Genomic DNA, 21258 nt, shown 5'->3' with positions numbered 1-21258 from the left:
AGTTGGCGACGCGGACATGATAACAATATCATTTATTTCTTGTACAATGTGAAGAAAATAAAGTAAATGACTTAACTAGAAGAAGTATCGTTTGAGATGTGTAGCGTTCCACCTACGTGGCATGGAGCTTCCGTCACGTCGGACCAATTGGTAGGTTCCTTTGCCTACTACTTTACTAATTTGGTATGGTCCTTCCCAGTTACGTCCTAACTTGCCAGCGTTAACTTCTTGTGTGTTTTGGAACACTTTCCTTAGGACCCAATCACCTTCAACAAAGGATTTGGCTTGAACATTTTTGTTGAAACTCCTTGCGACTATTTGCTGCTGAGACGCCATACGCACTAGCGTTGCATCGCGCAACTCCTCAATGGTATCCAGGTGGTTGACGAGCTCGTTGCAATTCTGCTCCTCCATCATTAAGCCATATCTCGCGGTCGGGACGTTCACCTCAGATCGCAAAACAACTTCACACCCATATACTAACGAGAATGGCGTTTGTCCTGTCGCAGTGCGCAGTGTCGTGCGATTAGCCCATAAGATGGAAGACAGTGCCTCTGCCCACTTACCCTTCTTCGCTGTAAGGCGTTTCTTCAGGGTATCAATGACCGTCTTGTTGCTAGACTCAGCCTGTCCGTTGGCTTGCGGATACCTTGACGTTGATGTTAACAACGTTATGTTCCATTGGTCACAAAATTGCTTCGTTTTATTGCTAATAAACTATGACCTCTTGTCGCATATTATTTCAGACGGGACACCAAACCTACAAATTATGTTAGTATATATAAAAGAAATCACTTCCTTATCGCGTACCTGTTGAAAAGAACCTACTTCTATCCACTTAGAAAAGTAGTCAGTTACTGCCAACATAAAGACCTTTTGACCTGGGGCAGGAGGTAATTTGCCAACTATGTCCATGCCCCATTTCATTAAAGGCAAGGTGTTAAAGAAAGACGTAAAATCTCATAGGGTCTATGCGTCATACCTGCATGACGTTGACAGCTATCGCACTTGGTGACACCTTATTGCGTCTTTCTTCATTGTGGGCCAATAGTACCCCATACGCAACGCTCTGTTGGACAAGCTACGCCCTCCTGAATTATTTCCACATGTTCCTTCATGTAGGTCTTCTAAGACTTGCCCCCACCGATCTTTTTCCAAACAACGCAAGTAGGGCCTTGTGGCAAATTTTTTGAACAGTATTCCTTGAATGAGCACGTACCGTGACGCTTTGAACCGAATTCTGTGCGCCTCTGCCTTATCTGCTGGAAGTACGTCGTTAGTAAGATACTCATAAAACGGTTTTGTCCAACTTACACTTACCTCCTCAATGTCGGGCTCGTCCGTTGCTAACGACATTTTGGTCGTCCTGCTTTTGTCAAGCATGCTTAAATTGTCTCAAGCATTTTGTCAAGACTCCCAACAAAGACATGCTTGAATTGTAAGCTTGTTTGCAAGGAATGGTATGGAATCATCATCAGTCCTGAATTCGCCGATGTACGCTCTTCTAATTGCTCGTATACGCCCATAATGCTCTACGGCGTGTTCGAGGAGAGGATGGATTTTATGGTGCTCGACATAGACAGATGCTCAAAGAATGATGCCATTACAAGTGTCGATTCTGTGGTCAGGTTCAGGCCTAGGCTCAGCCCTCGGCTAAGTGACATCGACTACACCGTGGTTAACGAATGCAACGGGTTGGTCCTCTTGGCGTCGTGGAGGCAGTGGGATCCTTTCGTTATATGCAACCTTCTGACGGGGGAACAAGTCACTGTCGAGCAATGTTCGAGACTTGGTAATTATTGGTTAGTGGTCGATATGGATTAGGTTGCTGCACAGTTTCTAGGCAGTTTAAGGTCCTTAGAATCCTCCAGGACAAGGAGGATGACAAGTTTTTTGTGGCCGATATACAGACTACTTGGTTCGAACGAATGGAGGGCAGTCGAAGGTGAGGCACCGCTGAATTTCGACACTCTCGGGATAGGGGCCTTCCTCGAGAGCGGAGCCTTCCTGCACGGCTCGCTGCACAGGTACTCGAACATGGACAACTCCATATGGTCCTTCCATTTCAGTAAGGAGAAATTTTGCCAAGTTCCGACACTGGATAACATGAAGAGAGGGGGCTACAAATGCCTGCATGTTTTCGACAATTCTTGCCTTGTTCTTACTTCCTTAAACAAGTTATTGGATTAGTGCGTAGTTTGGATTATGAAAGAATACGGTGTTAAGAATTCTTGGGTGAAACTCTGCGTCGTCGAAACCTTGTATTACTTACATGTTGTTCCTATGCTCCGAATGAGTAGCAGTCGTGAGATATTGTTTTCTCACTATAATGAATTGTATCTTCTTGAAGCATGTAGTGACTTTGCTGATATCAGAAGCTGGAAGAAGTTGATGGATTATGATGTTTGTAATGGCTTCAATGTGATGGCACCATGCCATGTCAAATTTTCCAAGTTTTCAAGATAGATGGATGCTCCTGCAATAATAATGGAAATGAATTTAACAATGGATTGGTTCTAGTTTGCTCTTTTGCTTTAGGAAAAAAAACCTTTTCTACCCATTAGTTTTGTTTTGGTTGTTGGAAATGAGATGCAAAGGCGGTACATACAAAGGGAACGAGTGGGGATTGGGTTAGTGTGTTAGGTTGAACTCATGTTTTAATATATTCATGTGAGGTTTTGGTGATCAGAGGACTTTCTCTAGCTCATGATATGAATACTATCTAATCTTAATTTCAGAATTACTGTCATTGTATAATAAAGTATAACATATGAATCTCGTTTTATATTATATTTTAAATTCATTTAATTCATACAAGAATATTTTGATTTTCAATATAGATGACTTGTTAAATTATTAGTGGCTCTTGATGATTGTCAGAAGAGATAGATCCATATGGAATAATGTACTGAGAGACTTTCTTTACAAAATGAGTGTAGACATCGATGATAAGATTGTTTTTTAAACTAAGTAGTGCCTAATACATTATTAACACCCTTAACATAAAATACATCATTATAGATGTCTTTTTTTTTTTTTTTTAAAAAAAGATAAAATGTCTTTCTTTGGCAAAGAAAATCTATCGTGTAAATGTGTAATTGTGCACATTGCAAAAATGTCCATGGCATATATATATACTAGCATTTTTGGCACGCGATGCATGTGTGCATAGATTTTAGCATTTATTTTGGGCACGCGTAGGAATTTAAAAAGATGATATCATTTACTTATGCTTAATCACAATTTTATGCGCAACATTAACATAATGTGGAATAAAAAATGTTATTTTTGAATTGACATATTTTTACATGTAAAATCGTAGATTTTGAACTACTGTGTTCGTTAAAACAAAATTATAGTGAACTTAATATGTTTAAAGGGTAGATTGCTAATGTTTTAAAACTATTATCACTCCCTTACCATTCCTTATATGATAGAAATTGTAAATGGTAGGCAATAAACAATATTTTATGAGTGCATAAGTTTGATATTCTGTAAAATTATATGCGGTGAAAATGTAATGTTATTATTATCAATATTTGGTAACCATTTTTGAATTGATCAAGATTCTCATTTTATCAATGATCTTGAAACTTTTTTGTGTAAAGCTTTTCAATCAAATTCATTTTTTTACTTGTGTCTAAATTAGGTAATTATTTGTTTTAATCTTAGCTTGTTTAATATGGAAATAGCTTCTATCTTCTTTCTTTCCTAATATTTTCTTTTTTTAAGGGTATTTTTGTATTTTCAAAAGAGGACACCATGCCTTCCCCTTCACTTATATAATAGAGATATAGTAATACTAATACCCGAGATGATAATAGTGATATGTTCCTTTTGTCGCTTGTACTGTTAATGAATATTTTCCCCTCAGAAATTCATGATCTTATCACTCTTTGATTAGATAGTAATTAGTTTATGGGTATGAAAATAATGAATAAGAAGAGATGGATGATGATGGAAATAAAAATTTAGGGGGGGAGGGGCGATGAATTTGAAAGGAAAAAAAAGTAGCAAAATGTGAGAATAATTTTGAGAGTGAATGTAATGTGAGAGAAGTAATTTTTTTAGAGTGAATATGAGAGATTCTTTTATAGTCTTCCTTTTTAAATACTTGTATATACGAGTAGTTGATTTCCCTTTCCTCGATTTATCCACAATAACTAGTGAGTGTCCTGGGCAATGCCCCGAGTTGTTTGTTTTCGTAAATTTTTGTTTTGTGAGGAAAAAATTGACGTCAGAATTTGAAGGATACAATAAAATGGAGTAAGAGTTTATGTCTATGATAGTCTATTATCATTACCATTAATGTGTTTGTTGAACCCTAGTTTTGATGATGACAAAGAAACAAAGATGCAAACTAAGTAGTGAACTAATGAGTTATTTAAGTGTATGATTTATAAGGTATTAGTGAAAGGACCTAGGAGAATACGAAGTCAAGGAAAAAGTCAAGAGAGGATTTCAAAGACTAATAAGTAAAGATGTTTCTAGAAGTTGATACTGGAGCAGCATTGGATCAAGAAGAATAAAAGCAAGGCGTTTTATTTTCTAGTTCCATTGTAAAGGAACAAGTAAGGATGGTAAGGAACATTGGTAATCTTATTTGAGAATGAGAGTTTGTTCCTTTCTAAGGAACAAACTAAATGGCACTAAACGAATCTGTTAAAGGAACTTAACATATAAAAGGAACTAGACTTAGGCTTGAAGCAGTATAACGATTCAATTATGAAGTTGAGTAAGTCATGCCTAAATGAGATCATATTTTCTAAGTGAAAATCAGTTTTAATAGAAAATCTTTTTAGAAAAGATTTTGTTTTTTCGAAAAGAAAAGAAATAATTATCCGGTTTTTAAGAGATTTATTTAAAAGATAATATTTTCTTAAAGATTAAAATTCAGTTTTAAATTTGTTTTAAATTAACTGATTTTCGGATAAAGCTCAAGAAACTCCTAATCTTTAGGAGATGGCTAAAATTCATTCCACGTCAAATGAGATCATGGGATCATGGGAATGTTAAGGAACGTGTTCCTTAGGGAAGGAACATCATGGGATAATGGATTAACATGAACTCGATTTAATTCCCACGTTCTATATTTTGTCACTATAAATATTGAAGTCTAAATAAGTTCCAAAGGTGTCTGACTAAGTAATTAAGTGAGTTTAACTAATTAAGTGTCAGTGCCTTCATTCTCTCATAATACCATTTTTTTTTGCTTTCTTATCTAATTCCACTAAGCTTATTTCGATCAATTGTATTTTGGTTTTTGGGGTAAGGGACTTTGAGTGAAGTTCTGTAAGAGAAGCTTTGAGTAAGTTGTAAGAGTGAGAAAACTTCGAGTGAAGTTGAGAGGAACTACTGTTAAGGGAACAGTGGCTCAGGAACTTGAGTTTAGGAACTCAAGGTGTGGCTCGAGATTAGAATTAGGTTGTAACAAAGTTGTTTGGCCTAATTAGTGAAAGAGTTGAGTTTAAAATCCCTAGTGGTCGAGGTTGTTTCTTCTTGTTGGGCCCAAGAAGTTTTTCCTCGTAAAAATCCCTTGTGTTCCTCTAGCTTGTTTATTCGTTTAAGTTTAATTTCCGCAAAAAGTTACGTTTATTTCTACACTACAATTCACCCCCCCTCTTGTAGTGTTCCTAGGAAATAACAATTGGTATCAGAGCTAGAACTCACGAAGATAGGAAACCCTATTGAGAAAAAGATCCAAGGAACAATGAATATCACCGAGAAACTTGAAGAAGGTTCTCACTCAAAGGCCTCCTATGTTCAATGGGAAGTACTAACTAACTATGGAAGAACCGCATGGAGATATTCATCAAAGCTGAAAACTATCAGGTATGGAGAGTCATTGAAGTTGGTGATTTCGAAGTCACAACTACAAATGACAAAAATGAGGTAACTCTAAAACCCCTCTCTGATTATGACAAATCTGATTTTGAAAAAATGGAAGTAAATGCCATGGCTATTAAACTGTTGCATTGTGGACTTGGACCCCATGAACATAATAGGATCATGGGATGCAAATCCGCAAAGCAAATATGGGATTTACTAGAAGTAACCCATGAAGGAACTAATGAAGTCAAAAGATCAAAATTGATTTACTTATGAATCAATATGAACTGTTCTGCATGAAACTAAGGAAAGCATCGAGATATTTTACTCTTTTACTAACATTATTAATGAGTTGGCTTCTCTTGGAAAGTTTATTTCATCTGAGGAACAGGTTCGAAAGGTTCTTAGGAGTCTTCCTAAGGACAGATGGATGGCTAAAGTCACTGCTCTTCAAGAAACAAAAGACTTCACTAAGTTCAACTTAGAACAGCTGGCAGGGTCACTTATGACTCATGAGCTTCACCTTGATACTGAATATGGTGAAAGCTCCAAATCAAAATCAATTGCTCTCAAAGCAGATGATGAAGATGATTCGGACTCAGAAGAAGAAGAAGCAGCCCTCATGGTTCGAAAATTTCGAAAGATGTATAAGGAACATGAAGAAGGAAACTTCAAAGGTAAAACTAAGAAATTTTCTAACAAAGCTGCTTGTCATAAATGTGGTAGTACAGATCACTTCATCAAGGAATGTCCTCTTTGGGAAAATGACAAAACCAAAGAAAGGAACAAGGAACGCTTTGCTGAAAGGAACAAAGAATCAAAGCACCTTTCTCTAAGGCAAAGTGCGCAAAGATGATAGCTGCTTGGGGAGATTCAGAGACGGAAGAAGAAGAGGAACAACAAACTGAAGAAACAGCAAACCTTTGCCTCATGGCAAACATGACGAAAAAGAAGATGAAGAAAAGTTGAGGTAAGTCAACATGGTCTTGAGTCAGACTTAGATTGTAAAACTAGGCCTGAAATATATGATCTTCTTTATGATGCAATTCTTGAATGTAGAGAATGAAAACGTGAACAAACGAACAAGCCTTAAAGGTCTGCAAGAACACATAGAATGGCTTAAGAAAATGAGAACAGATGTTGAAACAAGATTCTTTGATTTATTTGATAAAAACTTAAAAATCAAAGAATGTATGAAAGTTTGAAAAATGAAAATTATCTAATATAATTTAGAGATTTCACACTTGAAGGAGTTTGTCCCTGTTCTAGTTCCTTTGATATAAGATCAACCCTTTGAAAGGATACAGATCTGAGATTGAAAATTTAAATAAAGAAAAATTTTTAAAGGAACAGATCTGAATCTTAAAAAGGAACTGGTTGTCGCAAGGAACAGAGGCAAAAATGATGTTCCTAAGTGGATTGAGAAACCACAGACCAAAGAAAGAAGGTCTTGGTTTTGAAAACTACAAGAAAAGGAACAAGACAAAAGAAATATGTGATCTACCTAGTGAAAATTTTGTATGTATGTGGAAGGTAGGTCATTACATAAATCAATGTCAACAAAATCTGAATGATTGGCAAAATGTGAAATAAGTAAAGAAATGGGTTGTCAAAACAAATCCTAGTCAAGAACAGGAACCCACGAAAGAGGGGTTCCTACAACTAACAACTAGTTGATTTTTGCAGGTTGGAGTGAGGGGGAACAACACATGGTATCTGATAGTGGTTGTTCCAAGCACATGACAGGAGACAAAACTAAGTTTCTCTCACTCACAACCTATGAAGGTGGAGTGTAACATTTGTGTGAATAAGAAAGGTAACATAGTTGCATGGGTAAGGTTGGTAAGTCACCATACACTCCATTGAAAATGTATTTTTAGTTGAAGGTCTAAAACATAATCTATTAAGATTTCTCAATTCTGTGACAAGGAAATACTGTAAAATTTGATAAAGAAAAATGCTTGATCATCAACATTAAAACTAAGAAGGTTATCTTGGAAGGAACAAGGAAAGGGAACACATACATTGTGGATCTGACCTTGTTCCTAAAGTCAATTTAACTTGTCTTAGTGTTATTGAAGATGATTCACTTCTTTGGCACAAGCGTCTAGGACATGCTAGCTTTTCATTACTTGAGAAACTTAGATCAAAAGATCTTGTTTTAGGATTACCATCCATAAAATTTCATATTGATCAAGTTTGTGATGCATGTGCACGAGGTAAGCAAGTAAGATCCTCTTTCAAATCTAAAACGATTGTAAGTACCACTAAACCATTAGAATTAATTCATATGGACTTATGTGGACCTATGAGAATTCAAAGAGAAGTGGAAAGAGGTATGTATTGTTATTGTAGATGACTACTCTAGGTATACTTGGGTTATTTTTCTCACTAGTAAAGATGAAACTTATGATGAGTTCCTTGTCTTTGCTAAAAGAGTTCAAACACTATAGTGGTCATAAAATAATGCACATTAGATCAGATCATGGAAAGAATTGAAATTATAAATTTGATGACTTAAGCAGAGATAATGGCCTAGATCATAATTTTTCTGCCCCTAGAACACCACAACAAAATGGTGTTGTAGAAAGGAAAAATAGAACTTTGGAGGAAATGTCTAGAACCATGTTAATTGCTAGTGAGCTTCCAAGGAACTTTTGGGCTGAAGCTGTTAATACTTTGTCACATAATTAATCGTGCCATGATGAGACCTATCATTAAAAACTCCTTATGAACTTTATTTTGGAAAGAAACCAATATCACTATTTTAGAACATTTGGTGCAAGTGTTATGTGCATAATAATGGAAAAGATAATCTTGGAAATTTGATGCAAGGAGTGATGAAGCAATATTTTTAGGATACTCATCACATAGTAAAGCTTATAGAGTATATAACAAGAGAACTATGTGTGTTGAAGAAAGTATTCACGTAATCTTTGATAAATCTGACAAACACTAGTAGAAAAAGGTCAATTTGCATCGCCCCATTTGCGTCGCATAAACACGGAAATGACGCAGAAATACTATTTGCGTCGCACTCAATGAAAAGTGCGACGCACAACATGGGTCCAGATCATAAAAAGATAATTTGCGTCAAACAGTTTGAAGCACGCGACGCAAATGATCAAACAATGTGCGTCGCACGTGCCCAAGTGTTCGACGCAAATTATTATTTTGCATCGGACCCGAAACCTATGCGACACACATTAGTTGGGCCGCCCTCTTAACCTAAAACTTCACTCTATCTCTTAACCTAAAAATTCAATCAGTTGGACGCACATCTTCCAGCCGCTTCTCTCTCTCTCCCTCTCTCTCTCTCTCTTTCCCCCTCTCTCTCTCTTTCACTGGAAGTTCGTTCGCTTCAGTTTTACAAGTTCGTTCGCTTCAGTTTTACAAGTTCGTTCGCTTCAGTTTTACAAGTTCGTTCGAAGTAGATCATCGAAAGCACCGATGAAATCACCGATGAAGTTCGTTCGCATTTCATTTTTTCTTTGGCACCGATGGAAATAGATCATCTCATCATCAAAAGCACCGATGAAATCGATCAGGTTTCTTTCTTTTTCTTTATTTTTCTTTGTTTAATCGTTTCATTTCGTGTTTTCAGATCTTAAATTTTCGTTTATTTTTCAGATCTAGTCCGATGAAGGTCTTCCACCACTCGCATTTCACGTCCTCTTTATTACTCCCCTTCTGCACTTCATCTTCCTCTGTAAGCGAGAAAAAAGATCTAATTTTTTCCTTCGTTTTTTTTCATTTTTACATTGTTTAGATCTAATTTTTTCATTTTTCATTGTCTTCGAGTTTTATACTTCTGAAATTATTTTCTTCTGTTATTTTACTTTTTAGATATGATTTTTTATTGACTTGTTTTTTCTTACTTTCATTTGCAGATCTGTTTTTTGGTTTCTCTGGAAGTTTTCTTCGTCAGAAATGGAAGGAAATTGATAGAATTTTGCGTCTTTCTACTCTAGATCTCTGATTTTTTATATTATTTTGTGTTCGAGTTGTAAAATATAAAATTTTGGTGGTTTAATGTTTTGTGTTGGACTTGTAAATTATAAAATTACTGAATTTTGCGTCTTTCTGAAATTTCTACTCTACTCTAGATCTGTGTTTCGATTTCAATCTTCTACTCTTCTACTGTTCGAGAGTCATCTTTGCAGTATATTGTAGGTCTAAAAAAGAAAATTTTATTTATTAAAATAGTAATTTGCGTCGCACATAGCCCGAGGTGCGACGCAAATCACTAATGTGCGTCGCACCCTAGGCAATGTGCGACGCACATTACCCTCTGCACTACTCTGAATTGGGCTGGGATAGCCATCTGCGTCGCACCATATACGAGTGCGACGCAAATAGCTGAACCATCTGCGTCGTTTCCGCATACGACGCAGATCGTTTCCGAGTCATTTGCGTCGAGGGCTTTGGCGTCGCACCACAGTCCGACGCAAATAGGCGCCTCACATCCGACGCAAATTGCCTTTTTTGTAGTAGTGAAATAAAATCCAAGCATACAGGTTGATGACTATGAGATTGGGTTGGTACAACCAAGTGAGAAAAATGCAGATTCAAATGAAGAAGAAGTAAAAGAGGAAAGGAACAAAGAAATTGGAGATAATCACATCGATGATGTTCCTGTTCCTCAAGGCGGAGAAGATGCTCTTGTTCCTCAAGATGAAGGAACAGAGTCTACCGAGGCTAACAGAGGAACAACTGATCACAGTTCCTCATCTACTCAAGGAACTCATGAGGAACAACATGTTCCTATAAGAGAGTTTCAACCAAAACCTTGGAAACTACAAAAGTCACATCCAATGGAACTCATAATCAGCGACATATCCAAAGGTACGCAAACTAGATCTCAGTTAAGGAATTTTTGTGCATTTCATGCGTTCCTATCTGATATATAACTTAATCTGATTACGTGAAGACTAAGTTATGGATATGTGAAATTATTAACTTGGAACACTCACAAGTTAGGAATTTCGGATGATTAGTTTAAGTTGGAATACTCGACAACTTAACTAATGGTGTTTATACTTTTATGAGAATACTCGATCACAAAGTATAAACTAGGAAGATGAGTATTGAACACAACACTCAAGAATCACTCACAATGCCGTGTGAATAGTGTATTGAAAACAAGATAATCTACTTATTATTGAAAATAACGCCTCCCTTATATAGGGTACAACATCTACTAATCCAACTAGAATTTGTTAAAACTTATCCTTCTTTAATTATTATTACTCCTACTCCTAAAGATAACATGAAGATCATGTTTATCTTTTAAAACATTAAAACTATCTATACCCTAGCTATGCAACAATGTCCCTGCGCCAACCCTAAGCCATGAATTGTGAAATCATCTATGCCACGCACTTCTTGACGACTTAGTATCAGTTCTTTTTCTTCAATGCTTGTATTGACCTCCTGATCATCCTCCCCTTCTTCAAAAGGAAGTGACCTCAATTCTTGTATTTGCATGTCATCCAAGTAAGGACTTAAATCCCCCACATTGAAAGTACTAGCTATGCCATATTCATTGCCTATGTCGAGTTTATATGCATTATCTCCTATTCTATCTATAACTCGAAAAGGTCCTTCAGCTCGAGGCATAAGCTTATGTTTACGTTTACCTGGAAAACGTTCTTTGCGTAGATGAATCCAAACCAAATCACCCTTTGCGAATACGCGTGGCTTCCTACCTTTATTGGCGTGCTGCTTATACATGTTGTTTACTCTCTCAATTCGGTCCTTCACTTGCTTATTGAGTCGAACCATAGCCTCAGCATGTTTTCTAGCATCATCATGGACATAGTCGGTTTTTGGTAAGTTGATTAAGTCAATAGGTATATTTGGATTAACACCATAGACGATCTCAAAGGGAGAATGCTGAGTTGCGTATGTAGGTGTCCTGTTATAAGCAAATTCGGCATGACATAGCTTAACATCCCAATCCTTCCCTGTCTTGCTCACCAGCCCTCGAAGTAAAGATCCAATTGTTCTGTTCGTGACCTCGGTTTGCCCGTCAGTTTGCGAGTGGTGTGATGTGCTAAACAACAGTTTGGTGCCAACCAATTTCCATAAAGCTTTCCAAAAGTAACTGAGAAACTTACTGTCACGATTAGAAACAATAGTTTTTGGAACTCTATGCAAACGAACAATTTCTTTAAAATAAAGATTGGCTACCCCCATCGCATCCTCGGTCTTGTGACAAGCCACAAAGTGTGCCATTTTTGAAAAACGATCAACTTACAACCATGAGCGAATCCTTACCCGTTTGTGTCCTAGGTAAAGCCACAATAAAATCCATACTTATGTCTTCCCAAGGGCGTTCTAGTACTGGAAGTGGTGTGTAAAGACCCTTGTGAAAAGTACTCTTGGCTCGTTGACAAGTTCCACACCGTGCCAAAACAGCTCGTACACCACCATGCATTTTTGGCCAATATGTTCATGTAGTAAATCAATCGTTTTATTGATGACAAAATGCCCTGCTAATCCCCCTCCACGAGCTTCACGGATTAAGAGTTCCCGTACGGCGCAGTTAGGAATACATAATTTGTTGCCTTTGAATAAAAACCCGTCGACCATATTGAACTGATTGGCGATGTTATGTTTGCACTCATTGTAAATCGTGTTGAAATCCGAATCCCGTTCATAGTATTCTTTGATAATTTCGAACCCCAGGACTCTCGAATCCATCATGGCTATCAAGTTATGTTTCCTTGATAGTGCATCCGCAACTACGTTCGTTTTACCTGCCTTGTATTTTGCTACGAAATTGAATGATTGGAGGAACTCAACCCACTTGACATGTCTTGTGTTTAATTTTTGCTGACTATTAATGTGCCGTAATGAGTCATGGTCTGAATGTAGAACGAAAGCTTAAGGCTTGAGGTAGTGGCTCTAATGGTCTAATGCACGAACCATAGCATAAAATTCCTTGTCGTACGTTGAATAGTTCAACTTGCTACTATTCAATTTTTCACTGAAATAACTGATTAGTTTACCTCCTTGCGTTAGAACCGCGCCAATCCCCGTCCCAGTCGCGTCACATTCGACTTCAAAAGGTTTTGTGAAGTCTGGCAATGCTAATATGGGAGCATTGCACATCTTCTCCTTCATGAACTCGAAAAACTTCTGCGCTTGTTGCGTCCACATGAATTTGCCGTGCTTGGTACATTCTTTATTTGGCTCATAATGGTGCTGAAGTTCTTTACAAAACGCCTATAAAACGATGCCAACCCGTGGAAAGAGCGTACTTGCGTGACTGTAGTTGGTACTGGCCACGAAGCAATTGCCTCGACCTTCTTTGGATCCACCTTTATACCCTCATTCGTAACAATGTAGCCTAGAAAGCCGATTTCTTGCTGCATAAAATCACACTTTTCTAACTTGGCATAAAGTTTCTGCTTCTGGAGTGCCTCAAATACTTGACGTAGATGCCCTAGGTGCTCGTCCTCGCCTCCACTGTATACCAAAATATCGTCCAAGTATACTACCACAAACTTGCCAATGAAAGGACGAAATTCTTCGTTCATCAACCTCATAAAGGTACTGGGAGCATTCATTAATCCAAACGGCATCACTAACCACTCATACAAGCCATGTTTTGTTTTGAAGGCGGTCTTCCATTCATCCCCTTCTCTCATGCGAATTTGATGTTATCCACTTCGAAGATCAATTTTTGAAAAGAGTTTGGCACCACTTAGTTCGTCTAATAAAACATCCAAGCGTGGAATAGGAAACATGTATTTGATAGTGATGTTATTGACGGCTCGACTATCAATACACATGCGCCATGTCCCGTCTTTCTTTGGCACTAATAGTGTAGGTACTGCACAGGGGCTCATACTTTCTCGGACGTAACCTCTCTCCAATTAACTCATCAATCTGTTTCTGCATCTCCTTTGTCTCTTCAGGGTTGCATCTGTATGGGGTTTGTTGGGTATGGGTGCTCCTGGTACTAAATCAATTTGATGTTCAATCCCCCTAACTGGTGGCAGTCCTTGAGGTAAATCGTCGGGGAAAACGTCCTCAAATTCTTGCAATAATTCCTTTAATTTGAGATGATCAACGTTATTGAATGGTCTTATCTCCTTAGCTATGAGAACATATGCCAACTGATGATGGTGGAATTCTTTCTCAAATTGTTTCCTATTAACGTACATTACTTGCTTACTTTCCTTCGTGACATTCTTTTTCGTGGCCTTGATGTCACTAGGATTTAATGGAAGCAAAATTCTAGTTTTACCATCTTGTGTGACCTTGTAGGTGTTAGCTTCTCCATCATGGATAGTCTTCCTTTCAAATTGCCATGGCCTACCCAGCAAAATATCACATGCGTCCATAGGGACGATGTCACATAAAACTTCATCTTGATATTTACCAATTGCAAAGTTGATTAAGGCCTGCTTCCTCACCGAAACTTCATTATCCTCGTCCAGCCACTTGAGCTTGTAGGGTTTAGGGTGCCTCGTAGTCGTTAGTTGTAATTTAGTCACTAGACCTGCAGCTACCACGTTTGCGCAACTCCCCCCATCGACTATCAGTTTACAAGTCGACTTATTCACCTTACATCGCGTGTGGAAGATATTCTCTCGTTGCGTCTCATCCACAGATTTTGAGTGCAAGACCCTTCTTAAGACCAAGTTGTGTTGTCCCTCTTCCTCCTCGTCACTGCTCTCAGGTCTACACTCTTGGTCACTGTCTACCTCCCCCTTTTGATCGTTCTGAAATTCTTCTATCTCGCGCACATCCCGTAACGATAAAACCCGAGACGAGGGGCACTCTCTTTTGTAGTGGCCATAACCCTTGCATTTGAAGCACTGTATCTTGGGTGTGCCATCGTCCAAGGTGGCCTCCTTCTTCCCCTTATCCTTTTCCATGGTAGAAGACAACTTGTCATCGGTTCTATTTGCGCCCGAGGTCATGGTTAGTGGTGTTTGCTTCGATGGTGTAGAGAAGGTCTTCGAAAAGGCCTTGTTTGGTGTCCTTTTTCCCTGTGATTCTACCGTCGTTGCTAGCTTACACAGTTCATGAAACGATAGAGTTGGTTGTAGTTCTACCTTGTCACGGATTTCGTAGTTTAACCCACCTAGGAAGCGAGCCACAGTTTGTTCCTCCCTCTCTTCAACATCACACATGATCGTCAGTTTCTCAAATTCCTCCACGTACTGCGCAATGGTCCTCGTGCCTTGCTTCAACGTTGCTAGCTTCACATATAAGGATTGTTGATAATTATTAGGGACGACCCTTTGCCTCAACACCTGCTTTAGTTTCTCCCAAGTTTCGATCTTTTTCTTGCCTCCCCTACTACGTTGCTTCTTTAAGTTTGCGTACCATAAAGCTGCGTATTTTGTTAATTTGGCCACTGCAATCTTGAATTGTTTCTCGTTGCTAGTTCCCTTGTATTCGAAGAATCTTTCTAATGCCAATTCCCAGTCAAGATAGATTTCGGGTTCACCTTGGCCATCATAATCACTTACTTCGAATTTGAGCCCACGATCATCATCCGTTTTATCGTTCTTGCTATTCCTGGATTCGTGGTTGATAACCTTGAGGGTCAGTTGTGTGACCATCTCCTGCAGTGCTGCTGTTTGTTGCGCTAAGGCTTCAATCAGTGGATCCCTTTGAATAATCTCATTATTCGCGTCGTTATCTCCCATGATTGTCGCACAAACCCCAGAGCTCTTGATACCACTTGATATATAACTTAATCTGATTACGTGAAGACTAAGTTAGGGATTTGTGAAATTATAAACTTGGAACACTCACAAGTTAGGAATTTCTGATGATTAGTTTAAGTTGGAATACTCGACAACTTAACTAATGGTGTTTATACTTTTATGAGAATACTCGATCACAAAGTATAAACTAGGAAGATGAGTATTGAACCACAACACTCAAGAATCAGCTCACAATGTCGTGTGAATAGGTGTATTGAAAACAAGGACTAATCTACTTATTATTGAAAATAACGCCTCCCTTATATAGGGTACAACTTATACTAATCCAACTAGAATTTGTTATGTTTATCTCCTAGTAAAATAAAACTTATCCTTCTTTAATTATTATTACTCCTACTCCTAAAGATAACATGAACAACATGTTTATCTTTTAAAACATTAAAACTATCTATACCCTAGCTATGCAACAATGTCCCTGCGCCAACCCTAAGCCATGGATTGTGAAATCATTTATGCCACGCACTTCTTGATGACTTAGTATCAGTTCTTTTTCTTCAATGCTTGTATTGACCTCCTGATCACTATCAATGATGGAACTAAGAAATCATGAAGAAGCCCTAACTGACTCTGATTGGATCACTGCCATGCAAGCTGAATGAAATGAGTTCGAAAGAAACAAGGTATGGCATCTAGTTCCCTCATCTAAACAACAAAAAGTAATTGGCTTAAATGGGTGTTTAGAAACAAACTAGATGAATATGGAACCATTGTCAGGAACAAAGCTAGACTTGTAGTAAAAGGTTATAATCAACAAGAAGGAATAGACTATGAAGAAACCTTTGCTCCTGTAGCTAGATTAGAAGCCATTAGAATTTTAATTGCATTTGCTGCTTACATGGGATTTAAATTATATCAAATGGATGTTAAGTGTGCATTTTAAATGGCTATCTAAATGAAGATGTATATGTTGAACAACCCCCAGGCTTTGAAAAAATAATCTCCCAAACATATCTACAAGCTTGATAAAGCTCTTTATGGGTTAAAACAAGCGCCTAGATCATGGTATGAGAGATTATCAATTCCTTTTAGAAAACAATTTTAAAAGAGGAAAGGTTGATAAAACCTTGTTCCTAAAATCTAAAGGAACTGACATTTTACTTGTTCAAATATATGTTGATGACATCATATTCGGAGCTAACAAATGAAACATTGTGCAAAGAATTCTCAATCTCATGAGTAATGAATTTGAAATGAGTATGATGGGTGAGTTAAATTTCTTTCTTGGATACAAATCAAACAAACTGAAAAGGGAATAATTGTCACCAACAAAAATACATAAAGGAACTATTAAGAAATATGGCCTCGAAAACTCAAAGATAAATCACACTCCTATGGGAACTTCAACTAGATTAGATGAAGACTCCATAGGAACAAGTGTTGATCAAACAAAATATAGAGGAATGATTGGTTCACTTTTGTATCTAACTGCTAGTCGTCCAGACATAGCTTTCAGTGTTGGTTTGTGTGCTAGATTTCAAGCAAATCCAAAAGAGTCTCATCTAACTGCCGTGAAGAGAATTCTTAGATATCTTAAAGGAACAGATGATCTTGGACTCTACTATCCAAGAAGTGATACATTTGAGCTAAAGGATATGCAGATTATGCTGGAGATCTTGTAAATAGGAAAAGTACCTCAGGTATGGTACAATTCCTTAGTCATAGTTTAGTTTCTTGGAGTACCACGAAACAAAAACACTGTTGCTTTATCCACTGCTGAAGCAGAATATGTAGCAGCAGCATGTTGCCTCCAAATGCTTTGGATAAAACAACATCTTAGTGACTATGGAATAAACTTTGATTGTGTTCCTATTTATTGTGATAATACTAGTGCTATTTGTATTTCTAAAGATCCAGTGCATCATTCCAGAGTTAAACATATACATATCAGACATCACTTTCTAAAGAAAATGTTGAAAAAGGTTTGATTAAACTTGAGTTTTGTCAAACTGAGAATCAGATTGCTGATATACTAACTAAGCCTTTGCAAAGAGATAGATATGAAAAATTAAGGCTTGAGTTAGGATTAATAAAAATTAAGTGATTGTTCCTATCATTCCCCCTGCTGAATAATTTGAGTGACTTTGTGTGCTAAAAATAATTGTGTTTAATTGCCTAAGACCATTGCAAATTAGAATGTTACAAAACATAAACATGAATTCAAAGGAATTAAACAACTCACAAATGTCACATAATACTCCCCTTACTGTTCCTAAGGTAAAGAAACATGCATGATATGAAGAACATTGATATGTAGCATTAGTTGTTCCTATAGCACAAGTTCCTTAGCATTTATTTTCTTTCCAAAAATTAAAAACTCATAAAAATTCCAAAAATCCCAAAAATATAGGAATCAGATTTAATTAAATCTTGATTCTCATTTATCTTCTTTTCATTTTTTTTTCTTTTTATTGGTTTTATTTTTTCCCGCGTGTACAAAAACATTGTTACATGCATCCCTTCCCTCTTTAATTCATCTTCTAGAAACCGTATTCCTTCAACTCTTCATGTTCCCCATTAATGAAACTCCACACACCTCTTCACAAACCATAAAACCCGATTCTACTTCACATCATGGCAAAAACCTCACGAAATTCTCCTTTTCCAACTCAAAAACTCCAACTCCTCTAAAATGGAAAACTCTCCTTCTCCTACCAAAACCCTAGAAATCGACAAAATCAAGAAACACCCATTAATGAGCAAAAATTAGAATCTCCAAGAAGGAGTATGCGAAGAAGGAATTAATAGGGGAGATGATGAAGAAGAGTCCCCGGAACAAACTCAGGGGGAAGAAGAATCACTCCTGTTCCTTCCAATGTTCTTCTTCTTCAAAGAAACGGGTTGAAAGAAGCGAATCACGGTATGTGTTAGGTTTTTGGTAGATCTAGAATGGGCAAATAATGTGAAATTTATGAATTAACAGACATTCTAAAGGAACAGGGTATGGAATTCTCTTTGAATTGCTTTAACAATGCACTTGTTCCTTTAGCAATGGATGAATTCTGTGCGAATTTTACCAACACTGATGGTCTTTGCACAACTGAAGTTAGGGGAAGAAAATTAAGTTTAATCAAGAAACATTGGGAAATTTGGGAAGTTCCTTGCAAGGAACATATTTGTATTTTAAAAGGAAAGGAACTGTTTCTTTCCCTAATTTTCCTCAGGATAAAATTGTTGAACTATTTGGAGGAACTGCTGGTCAGAACAATAAACATAACCTACTCTCTCCACTTCACAAAGTCTGTTCAATTAGTATGGAGAGCACTCATTCCTCGCACTGAAAAGAGGAATGAAGTGGGTCTCTTAGACATGTGCTATATGTTCTGTTTAGACACCACATACAAATCAACTTTCCCTTTTTTTATACCATCTTACCCACTGTATAGAAAACAACTGTGTTGTTGGTTATGGCGCCTTGATTACATCCTCCTTCATCATTTTGAGGTTAAACTTACTGGTTGGCCCACTTTAGGAGTTAAGAAGGGAAATATCTTGAATGAGAAAACTCTTAATGTATTGGATCTCTTAGTCCAAGAGGGAGTACTCACTCAAGGGAGAACATCTCCCAGTTCCTTTAGCAAGAGGAAACTGTCCTAAGGTAGTTGTTGAGGAACTGGAAGATGTTATTCTGGAGGAACCAATTCCTACCAAGGAACCTAAACCAAAGAGGCGTAAACACATTGCCAAAAAGCCTACCCTTCCTATTCCTAAGAGAGTGAGGCAGAGCACTAGATTGAAAATTGCTCTTTCTGCCTCTGTTCCTTCCAGCAAGGACTCCCCTTTAGTCCTTTCTGATGTGGAGGAACAGGAACACCCACTCTCAAGGAACCCACTCCACACATCTCCAAAGCTTTCGTTCTCTCACCAAACTACCTCTATCTCTCCCTCATCCTTTTCTGTTCCTTCCAGTTTTGAACAGATTAAGGATGAGTTGACTGGACCTAACCTCTTTTCATCCACCTCTACAACTCTTCCACCAACACCACCATTTCTCCCTTCCTCTACAACACCTCCCATCTGTTTCCACTCCGGAATGATGGTCCTTCAACCAACCTACTCCAGTTCCTCCACCAAAACTCCTACTGCCTCTGGTTCCAAGGGTGAGGAACAAGCTACTCCGGATGATGTGGCTGGGTAACGATGTTTGTCTTCCTGCACAACATATATAAATTTATAATCATCTACACTGGACTTAGATGCTAAAACTGACCAAATGCTGGGTCTTATGAAAGTTCTCAAGTGATACGGTGATTGAGCAACAAAAGAAGATGGAGACAATGGCCCTAGCCTTGGAGAGTTTGAAGGAGAGGTTGGTGCAATCATGGTGAAGTGATGAAGAAATGGAGGATGTGGTGAAGAAGAAGTTGTTGAGGAACACAATTCCCCTCCTTTCTTAGTTCTTAGTTCCCGTTTCCCTTTCGAGGAACAAGACTGTTGTTTAGTTTCTTTTCTTTTTCTTTCTTTGTTTTTTTGGAACAAGTGCTATATAAAAATGACTTTTGCTATTATGTCTGTGTTTGTGATTATTTATGCATAATTTCTTCCTTGGAATGGCTAGTATTTGTGATTGATGTTTGAGCAAGTTTATCCTTTGCAATTCTAACTTAACCAAAATTGGTGTTTGCTTATGGTCTTAAGGTCTTACAACCAATTTATAACTTCACGCAGAGTCTACTTTTTTGAGGATGACAAAGGGGGAAAAGATTTAAGGAACAAACTGTAAAAAAAATAGGTTAAGGCAAATGAAAAATCATAAATGAAAAATCAAAAATAAGTTAAGGTAAATGAAAAATCAAAAATAGGTTAAGGTAAATGAAAAATCAAAATTCAAACATTAAGTAGTTACTTAATTTGTTTTCATTTTCTATTTTCTGCTTTATTGTTTTATCTTTCATTCACTTATATTATTTGTTATTTCCTTAGTTTGTACCTTTGTTGTCATCATCAAAAAGGGGGAAATTGTTGAACCCTAGTTTTGATGATGACAAAGAAACAAAGATGCAAACTAAGTAGTGAACTAATGAGTTATTTAAGTGTATGATTTTAAGGTATCATGAAAGGAACTAGGAGAATACGAAGTCAAGGAAGAAGTCAAGAGAGGATTTCAAAAACTAAGTAAAGATGTTTCTAGAAGTTGATACTGGAGCAACATTGGATCAAGAAGAATAAAAGCAAGGCGTTTTATTTTCTAGTTCCATTGTAAAAGGAACAAGTAAGGATGGTAAGGAACATTGGTAGTCTTATTTGAGAATGAGAGTTTGTTCCTTTTAAGGAACAAACTAATGGCACTAAACGAATCTGTTAAAGGAACTTAAATATAAAAGGAACTAGACTTAGGCTTGAAGATATAACGGTTCAATTATGAAGTTGAGTAAGTCATGCCTAAATAATAGGAAACGTTTTTATCTAAGTGAAAATCAGTTTTAATAGAAAATCTTTTTAAGAAAAGATTTTTTTTTCGAAAAAGAAAGAAAAATATTATCCGATTAAAGTAAGAAATTATTTTTGATAATTTTCTTAAAGATTAAAATTCAGTTTTAATCTGTTTTAAAGTTAACTGATTTTCGGATAAAGCTCAAGAAACTCCTAATCTTTAGGAGCAGTGGCTAAAACATGTCCACGTCCAAAATGAGATCATGGGATCATGGGATATGTTAAGGAACGTGTTCCTTAAGGGAAG

At 37.2% G+C, this 21258-nt stretch overlaps 1 protein-coding gene across 1 annotated transcript; it reads left to right on the top strand.

Annotated features, from left to right (window-relative positions):
• Positions 1–1389: 1389 nt before the first annotated feature.
• LOC130591877 (putative F-box/kelch-repeat protein At3g17280) lies at positions 1390–2190 on the top strand (the record flags this gene model as incomplete). The annotated part of the gene is given in 3 exon segments (XM_057395825.1): positions 1390–1815; positions 1818–1913; positions 1915–2190. Coding segments are annotated over 3 exon segments (798 nt in total), but the record flags the coding sequence as incomplete, so codon positions are not given.
• Between the last annotated feature and the right edge of the window lie 19068 nt (positions 2191–21258).

The sequence above is a fragment of the Beta vulgaris genome, chromosome 6 (assembly GCF_026745355.1).
Source record: "Beta vulgaris subsp. vulgaris cultivar EL10 chromosome 6, EL10.2, whole genome shotgun sequence".
NCBI classification, from domain to species: domain Eukaryota; kingdom Viridiplantae; phylum Streptophyta; class Magnoliopsida; order Caryophyllales; family Amaranthaceae; genus Beta; species Beta vulgaris.
Note: the sequence above shows the minus strand (reverse complement) of the source record. Positions and strands in the feature narration are given on the sequence as shown.